At 42.1% G+C, this 9,077-nt stretch overlaps 1 protein-coding gene across 1 annotated transcript; it reads left to right on the top strand.

Annotated features, from left to right (window-relative positions):
* Positions 1–806: 806 nt before the first annotated feature.
* On the top strand, positions 807–2,457 carry LOC121756963 (NAC domain-containing protein 43-like). The gene is made up of 3 exons (XM_042152406.1): positions 807–1,096; positions 1,177–1,451; positions 1,691–2,457. The coding sequence occupies exons 1-3, from the start codon at positions 925–927 to the stop codon at positions 2,225–2,227; spliced, it is 984 nt and encodes a 327-aa protein (XP_042008340.1). The 5' UTR covers positions 807–924; the 3' UTR covers positions 2,228–2,457.
* Positions 2,458–9,077: the final 6,620 nt, after the last annotated feature.

Here is a 9,077-nt window from a genome sequence, read left to right as displayed (position 1 = left end):
TTACTAATTTCTCATTAAAACTCGTGTTGTCCACAAATGAGACTATTTTTTATAGACGAAGGGAGTAGCTATTTTCATTTGTTAGTTACTACTACTATCCAAGATTCCATGATGATTGGGTGACAAAAAAGTCGTGCATATTAACAATTCAAAGTAGCGTATAACTAATTTTGTCTGCCCAATGCTACTTCTACAAATTTAAAATAAAATAATCTCCGAGATCTTGTACTTGATTTACTCCACAAGAAGTACTTATCTCAGCGAGGTCATATTTAGTTGATTATATGATCATTTTGTTGAGTTTTTAAAAAGAAAAAAAAAATATAAGATACGAAAATTAGAGTTGGAACCGTGAACTTTACAAAGCCAGTGGTTCGTCAATTTCGCATGCGCATCCATATCAACTCGACAGCCGTTTGGAAAGAGGCAAAAGGTCACAGGCGGCGGCAAGCTGAGGTCACATATTGCCAACCCAACAGGTCACCGGATTTATCCGAAAAGCAATTTATTTTATATATTTCTAGCCTTTTGAATCCAATATCTTCCCAAATATAAGTATAACCATAGAAAATTGTTAGAATGTAAATATCATGTAGAATCTTTGGGTTGAGTATTATACATAACTTTATGTAATCTTGATGAAGCTAAATATGTTAAATGAGTGTAGATATTCAAAACTATGAAGGAAGTGTGACCCCATCTCTCTTGTTTTAGGTGGTTGGTAATGTTGAAGATGGACCCCATAGGAAGACCATGATACCAAAAGTTCCATGCATTTTAACCCTACCACTTTGGTATAAATCATCACCTCGCCAAAGCTTTTCACTCACACAAATACATCTCCTCCCCTTTATATCCCATCTCTCCACACACCAACTTCAAAGCACGTCTATTTCTCAGCTTATTGCCTCGATCTCTAAAGACATGAATCTATCCGTGAATGGCAATTCCAAGGTTCCCCCGGGCTTCCGCTTCCACCCCACCGAGGAGGAGCTCCTCCACTACTACCTCCGCAAGAAAGTAGCCGCCGAGAAAATCGACCTCGACGTCATCCGTGACGTCGACCTCAATAAGCTCGAGCCATGGGAGATTCAAGGTAATTACATAAAATATGGCAATTAGTAATAATTAATATTTTACACGTACAATAATGTTTTTTGTTATGATAAACTGCAGAGAAATGCAAGATAGGTTCGACACCACAGAACGACTGGTATTTCTTTAGCCACAAGGACAAGAAGTACCCGACCGGGACAAGGACGAACCGCGCCACGGCTGCCGGATTCTGGAAGGCCACCGGGAGGGACAAGGTCATCCACAGCAACCTCCGGCGGATTGGAATGCGGAAGACTCTGGTTTTCTACCGCGGGAGAGCCCCCCACGGCCAGAAATCCGACTGGATCATGCACGAGTATCGGCTCGACGACATCTCACCTCTCGACTCCACCAATGTATTTACATTCTCTTTCTATCTATCTATCTATCTATCTACCCATCTATTTTTCACCTTACATCCGTCATTAACGGCTTTTTCAATTCCCTATGATATCGGGCATAGTCCTTTCACATTTCATCATTACTACCACCAACTTATTCCATCAAATAAAAACTAACATTAGCACATGTCTGATGAGACTAAAGGTCTGGTGTTCGAATCCTATGTGACGCGACCTTTAAAAATTTTCGTCAGGTGTCAAGCCTGGCCGGTGACATGGGGCCGGAGGAAGGGTGGGTGGTGTGCCGCGTATTCAAAAAGAAGAACTACCACAAGTCCTTACAGAGCCCTCTGACATCTTCAGCCTCAATCATGCCACAAAACGACGCCGTTCTGGATCAACTACTCATGTACATGGGAAGATCCACCTCCTGCAAGCAGGAAACCGATCCCATTATGCACTTCCCCGGTCAGTCCACCGCCGGCTTCCTGCACCTCCCAGAGCTCCAGAGTCCGGCCATGAACATCAACGAAGACATCAACTTCAAGCCTCCTTCAAATGAGATAGGAATGGCGTCGTCCGACTGGGCCACGCTGGACCGGCTAGTGGCGTCACAGCTCAACGGGCAGCCTCGCGGAAGCGATGAATTCGCCTTCTCGTTCGATCAGGATGATCAGGTGCAGCAATTGATGAACATGAATAACTTGGATAGGGGTAACGAGACGGATTTGTGGGCATTCGCCAGATCATCGTCGTCGTCGTCGGACCCACTGTGCCACTTGTCCGTATGATAATGATGCTGAGATATTAGGGTTTGGGTGATAATCATATTGAAATTGAAAAAACTTATACTACGTTTGTTGATGTGTAAGTTATAGGGGAATGGAATAGCTAGTATGAGATACTACTACTTACATTACATACATATATAAAACTGCAGTATCTTTGTACCCAATAATTATTTGTGATGAGCCGTCATTGTCTAGTTATATACGTGAATATATACATGAAAATTGAAAAAGGACGAAGGAATCAGTTGATTGATTTGGGAAGACTGCTTTAACTGCTAGTGATATTTTACCTACTATATTCCTATTACTTTATTTATTGCCACATATTCATCAATTTCGTGTCTTCTAAAAACACATGGCCACACAGATTTTCTGTTTGAGAAAGTTCTACTCCTTAATTTAATTCTTACTATTTTGATCTGCTTGCCGGTGTCTCCCTCCGTCCCGGATAGTTTGTCCCATTTTTCAGTTTCGGTCAGTCCCACATAGGTTGTCTCATTTCACTTTTTACCATATTTTGGCAGTGGACCACGTATTCCACTAACTCATTCATACTCACATTTTATTACTATAAAACTATTCTCTCCGTCCCCAATTAATTGTCACTCTTTGACCGGGCACGGGTTTAAGAAATGTAAAGAAAAGTTGGTTGAAAAAGTTAGTGGAATGTGAGACCCACTTTTTAATATTAGTTTTATAATAAAATGTGAGTGAAGTGAGTTAGTGGAATGTGAGACCTATTTACCATTTATGGTAAAAATGAAGTGTGACACTTATTGAGGGACGGACCGAAATGAAAAAGAGTGACAATTAATCGGGGACGGAGGGAGTAATATATAAAAGTAGAACACACATTCCACTAACTTTTTCAACTTACTTCATTACATTTCTTAAAATCCGTGATTGATCCATGTGAGACAAACTATCTGGGACGGAGGGAGTATCTTTTATCGATAGACTTTAATCGTTACAAGTACTCATCATATTGTGGGGGATTAATAATGAACTATATTATGGGGGATTAATAATGAACTATAGTTTAAGAATCAGGGAAATTAATTTTCGTTGAATTAGATAATAGTAATATACATGTTAGTGATTAAAAAGTTTGCTAATCAGCTTTTTACAAATAAATTTGATTATAAATTTGATTCTGAATGGATTTAATGTGACAGATATTTATAAACCGCTTTCTCACACCATACACAATCGCTATACATAACTTTTGAAGTCAATTTTAAATTTAATTGTTGTCGCAATGTTAGACGGTATTAATATATCATAAATAACATTTTCTTTTTCAAAAATTCATTGAACCTTACTCACTCGGTCGGAAAACATCTTTATCATATTTATCGTGTCTTATCGTTATGTAACACTTAAATTATATGCTCCTTTAATGTGCACTTAGAGCATGCGCAGCGGTGGCGTCCGTCGCCACCGCCGTCCACGCCGCTGGCACGGACGCCATTCGCCGCCGCTGCGCTCGCACCGCTGGCACGGCGCTGCTCGATGTATCGAGCACGTTCGTGCCAGCGGACGCACACGTGGCGGCACGGGATTGGGCAACGGCGTAGCCGTTGCATTCAAACTTTTTTTTAAAAAAATCGGTATTTAATTATAAATAATGCTAAAAAATAAAAAAAAAAATTCCAAATCCCAAAAATATGGCCGTTTTTTCCCGTTTTTTCTGAATTTTTTTGATTTTTTTGATTTTTTTTTTCCCAAAATCATCTATAAATACACACATTCATCACTCATTTATCACATCAATTCATCTCTCATTCATCTCTCATTCATAATTCTTATACAAACTATCAACACATTCAACCTTCACTCAAAACATCAAATGGATTTCACTCATCTCATGGCGGAAGCGGAGCGCGAAGAACAAGAATACTACGAACAACATCGTGCCGCTTACGAAGCATATGTCGCGGCAAATACCCCCGCTCATCCTCCTCAACGCACTAGATCAAATCGCCGCTACATCCATCGTGACCGGGAGGGAGCCCACGAAAGGCTCGTTGCCGACTACTTTGCCGACCATCCGCGGTTTCCGGCAGATTACTTCAGGCGCCGTTTTCGCATGTCAAAGCGCTTGTTCATGCGAATTGTCAACACATTGTCCGCACGTGTTGAATACTTTCAAACAGGTGTAGATGCAGCCGGCCGACAAAGTATCACGGCGTTGCAGAAGTGTACGTGTGCCATCCGACAACTCGCTACTGGGCAAACGGCCGACATCTTCGACGAGTATTTGCATATCGGTGAGTCCACTGGAATCCTTTGTTTAAAGAATTTTTGTGAGGGCGTTCGTTCTGCTTTTGGGGATGAATTCCTTCGGGCACCCACCACCGATGATTGCCAACGGTTGCTTCGTCTTCACGAATCAGTCCATGGCTTTCCCGGAATGCTTGGCAGCATTGACTGCATGCATTGGAGGTGGAAGAATTGCCCGACTGCTTGGAGGGGGCAACACTTAAGCGGTCACAAAGGCGGCGGCCCAACACTTATCCTTGAGGCGGTCGCCGACTATCGCCTATGGATTTGGCATCCATATTTCGGCGTTGCCGGATCCAACAACGACTTGAACGTGCTCTATTCTTCACCACTCTTCAATGATGTGATGAATGGTGTAGCACCGGCGATCGACTTCACCATCAACGGAAATACATATCGCATGGGTTACTATCTCGCCGATGGTATCTACCCAAGGTGGTCGACGTTCGTGAAGACGCTCCACAACCCGCACGACCCGAGACGGGTTCTTTTTGCGCAGCGTCAAGAGTCAGCGCGGAAGGACGTCGAAAGAGCCTTCGGGGTTCTTCAAGCTCGATTCAACATTGTGAAGGCCCCGGCTCGGCTGTGGTACGTGAATAATATCGCCGACATCATGTTCACGTGTATTATATTACACAACATGATTATAGCCGACGAATGGCCGAGGGCGGCTAGCTTCTACGACGAGGACGAAGCCGGAAGCTCAACAGCGAGGTCTCCCCCACGCCGAGGCGAGCATACGACGGTTGGCCAGAGGATCGAGATAAGACACACAATGCGCGATACTCGAATCCACAATCAACTACAAGAAGACCTAATCAACCACATGTGGGCGAAATTCGGCAACGAGTAGTAGTTTTTTTAATTTTTAGGATTTTAATTATGTAATTTTTAATTTTTAGGATTTTAATTATGTAATTTTTCATTTTTAGGATTTTAATTATGTAATGTTTAATTTTATTTGTCATTTGTAATATTTATTGTGGTTTTTCAACGAATTTTAATATTATGGAAATGTTATTGTTTAATTGAATTTTAAATTAATTGTGCTCGTCCTTGCGGAAGAGCACAGTTGTGGGTGTTGTGCTCTTGCCAGAGAGCATGCATGAATAGTACCGCCCGAGCCCACAACCGTGCCGCTGGCAAAAGCACGGTTGTGGATGCTCTTAGCTCCATCAAATAGAAGTTTGGGGAAAAATGCGCCTAAATTGATATTGGAATATGGAAGATGTTGAAAGGGAATTTCATATTCATTGATATTTTGGTATATCTACAATGACGATAGTAGCATGCCTAAATAGGAGGGGTAATATTTACATATGGTAAGATCTTCTATGATTTACCCTAGCTATAAATCTGGAACAAATAATTCTAATTAATTCCACAATCTTCGTGTATCTTCCTTGATTTTAGTTTGATTCTTCCAACACTCCCCCTCAAGTTAAGCAATGGGACTTCCCATTCTTAACTTGCCCAATACTTCGGCGAAGCTTCTTGCATCCACGGCTTTTGTTAGAATATCTGCTATTTGATCTTTTGAACGAACAAACGGAAGGTCTATCACCTTTGCTTCAATATTCTCCTTGATAAAATGTCAGTCTACTTCCACATGCTTTGTTCGATCATGTTGTACCGGATTTTCAGATATATTAATTGCTGTTTTATTATCACAAAAGAGTTTGCACAGCTCTTTTGACATCAATCCAAGTTCTGTCAACAACTTCTTCAGCCATAGGATTTCTGTCACTCCACTTTTGATTCCCCGAAATTCTGCTTTTGCGCTTGATAATGCTACCACCTTTTGTTTCTTACTCCGCCAAGTCACTAAATTGCCTCCAACAAAGGTAAGATATCCTGCGGTTGACTTTCGATCATTTGGGTTTCCAGCCCAATCCGCATCAGTGAATCCGTGCACCTCTAGATTTCCATGATTTTCAAACAAGATCCCATGTCCCGGTGTCCCCTTTAAATAGCGCACAATCCTCAAGGCTGTTTCCCAGTGGTCGGCTTGAGGCTTATGCATGAACTGACTCACTACTCCCACAACATATGCAATATCGGGTCTAGTGTGAGAGAGATAGATAAGCTTACCCACCAGCCGTTGATATCTCGTTTGGTGGGTGAGTTCAGCTCCTTCAGTCAGTCGAAGGCCATGATTCTGCATCATTGAGTTTTCTGCCGGCTTGCAATCCATCATTCCTACTTCGGCCAAGAGGTCTAACACATACTTCCGTTGGCTTATGAATATTCCCTTCTTGGATCGCATCACTTCGATGCCTAGAAAATACTTCAATAGGCCCAAGTCTTTCATTTCAAAATCGGTAAACAGATTCTTTCCCAATTGCTTTATTTCTTCCTCATCATCGCCGGTAAGGATCATATCATCCACATAGATTATCAGACATGTGATCTTTCCGTCCTTCTTCTTTAGAAACGGAGTATGATCTGAATTACTCTGTTTGTACCCATATTTCTTCATTACATCCGTAAATCTTCCGAACCACGCCCTGGGTGACTGCTTTAAACCATATAGTGTCTTCTTGAGTCTACACACCTCTCATGCCCTGAGCTCCCCCTCAAACCGGGCGGAGCTTCCATATAGATAGGTCGAGTAAGTTCTCCGTGCAAGAAGGCGTTAGTGACATCAAATTGATGTAGTGGCCAATTTTTTGTTGCAGCGATGGAGAACAACACTCGAATAGTACTCATCTTAGCCACTGGTGAGAATGTTTCTGCATAGTCAACTCCATAGGTCTGAGTGTACCCTTTCGCCACTAGCCTTGCTTTGTAGCGGTCAATTGATCCATCTGGTTTCCTCTTGATTGTAAACACCCATCGGCATCCCACCAGTCTTGATCCTTCTGGTCTCATACACACCTCCCATGTCTTGCTCTTCATCAGTGCCCTCATTTCCACGAGCATTGCCTCTTTCCAATGTGAGATTTCCATGGCTTCTTCTGCCGTTCTTGGGATCTCTTCTTCTTCGTATAGGGCTGCCATAAAAGCCCTTGCCATCTCTGTCATGTTTGCGGTTGCCAGATTCGCCATTGAATATCTGCTCCTTTTTTATACTCGTTCTGGACTATATCTCTTGGGCGGAATGCCCCTTGTGCTTCGGTTGGGAAGTATGTACTGTCCAGTATCCCCGTCGATAGCAGCATTCTCCATGGGTTCTGGTTCTGCGACAGAGTTATTAGGAATATTTGCACTATTGATCCCAGCTTCAGTAATTACCTCAGATATCACTGGAGGATGATCGTTAGGGCTCGGCGGTTGAGGAGGCTCCACTGTCTCTAAGACGGGCTCGGCGGCAGTGCTAACTGACTCTGTTGGTTCCACAACGGATTCACTTGGTGGTGACGCAAACCAATTTAGGGGTCCACTCGTTCTATTACCACAACTACTCTCCCCCTGACCACTAAGATTGGTATAGTAATACTCACAGTCCAAGAAGTTGCAATTCATGGTTGTTATTATCTTCCTAGACGACGGATCGAAGCATCTATAACCCTTTTGATTGATCTCGTACCCCAAAAAAACGCATTTAATGGCGCATGCGGAAAATTTTGTTCTTTCGTGTTTCGGAACATGAACATACACAGAACAGCCAAATACTTTAAGGGGTAGAGTGAGGGGTTCGGGTATTTTTGCTAGTGAAGACAACAACTGTAAAGGGGTTTTCATTTTCAAAATTTTCGTGGGAAGACGATTTACCAAATAAACAGAAGTTGCAACCGCTTCAGGCCATAAAAATTTTGGAACATTAGAATCAAAAAACAAAGCACGAGTGATTTCCATAATAATTCTGTTTTTCCTTTCGGCTACTCCATTTTGTTCGGGGGTATAGGAGCATGAAGTTTGATGAACCAACCCTTTATCCACAAAAAAATTTGACATATCATGATTCACAAACTCCCTCCCATTATCAGACCTAAGAGTTTTAATGGTTGTTTGAAATTGAGTCTGGATGAGTTTGTAAAAAATGACAAATTTTTCATAAACTTCAGATTTATTTTTCAAAAAATATACCCACGTCATTCTTGAACAATCATCCACAAATAACAAAAAATATCGAAAACCATGATCACCAGTAACGGGCGCAGGGCCCCAAACATCAGCATGTACTAATGAAAAAAGACTTTCAACACGAGTTTCAGTAGATTTAAAAGATTGTCTATGGCTTTTTGCCAAAACACACGATTCGCAATCAAAATTCTTAAGATGAGAAAAGTTCGGAAAAAAAAGTTTAAAATAACCGAGAGATGGATGACCATAACGTCTGTGCCACAACCAAGCGTCTCGGGTCGCAGATCCGTGAGCCAGCATCGCGGCCCTGCCTTGGTGAGCCATCTCGTCAACATAGTAGAGGCCTTGACGCTCAGAGCCACGCCCAATTATCCTCCTCGTCCTGATATCCTGTAATACACAAAAGTTAGGATGCATTAGCAGTGTGCAATTTAATTCCTTCGTCACGTGGCTAATAGACATCAATTTATGTGATAGCTTTGGGACATAGAGACAATTAGACAGCCTTAACGTCGGTGAAATCTCAATTGTTCCACTCCCC

This window comes from Salvia splendens, chromosome 12 (assembly GCF_004379255.2).
Source record: "Salvia splendens isolate huo1 chromosome 12, SspV2, whole genome shotgun sequence".
NCBI classification, from domain to species: Eukaryota; Viridiplantae; Streptophyta; class Magnoliopsida; order Lamiales; family Lamiaceae; genus Salvia; species Salvia splendens.
This window is presented reverse-complemented; position numbering and strand designations above follow the sequence as displayed.

Excerpts from the sequence above, each read along its gene's own strand:
- LOC121756963 (XM_042152406.1), top strand. The coding sequence starts at position 925 with ATGAATCTATCCGTGAATGGCAATTCCAAGGTTCCCCCGGGCTTCCGC. Across the intron at positions 1,097-1,176 it reads CGAGCCATGGGAGATTCAAG|AGAAATGCAAGATAGGTTCG; the intron begins GTAATTACATAA and ends GATAAACTGCAG. Across the intron at positions 1,452-1,690 it reads CACCTCTCGACTCCACCAAT|GTGTCAAGCCTGGCCGGTGA; the intron begins GTATTTACATTC and ends AATTTTCGTCAG.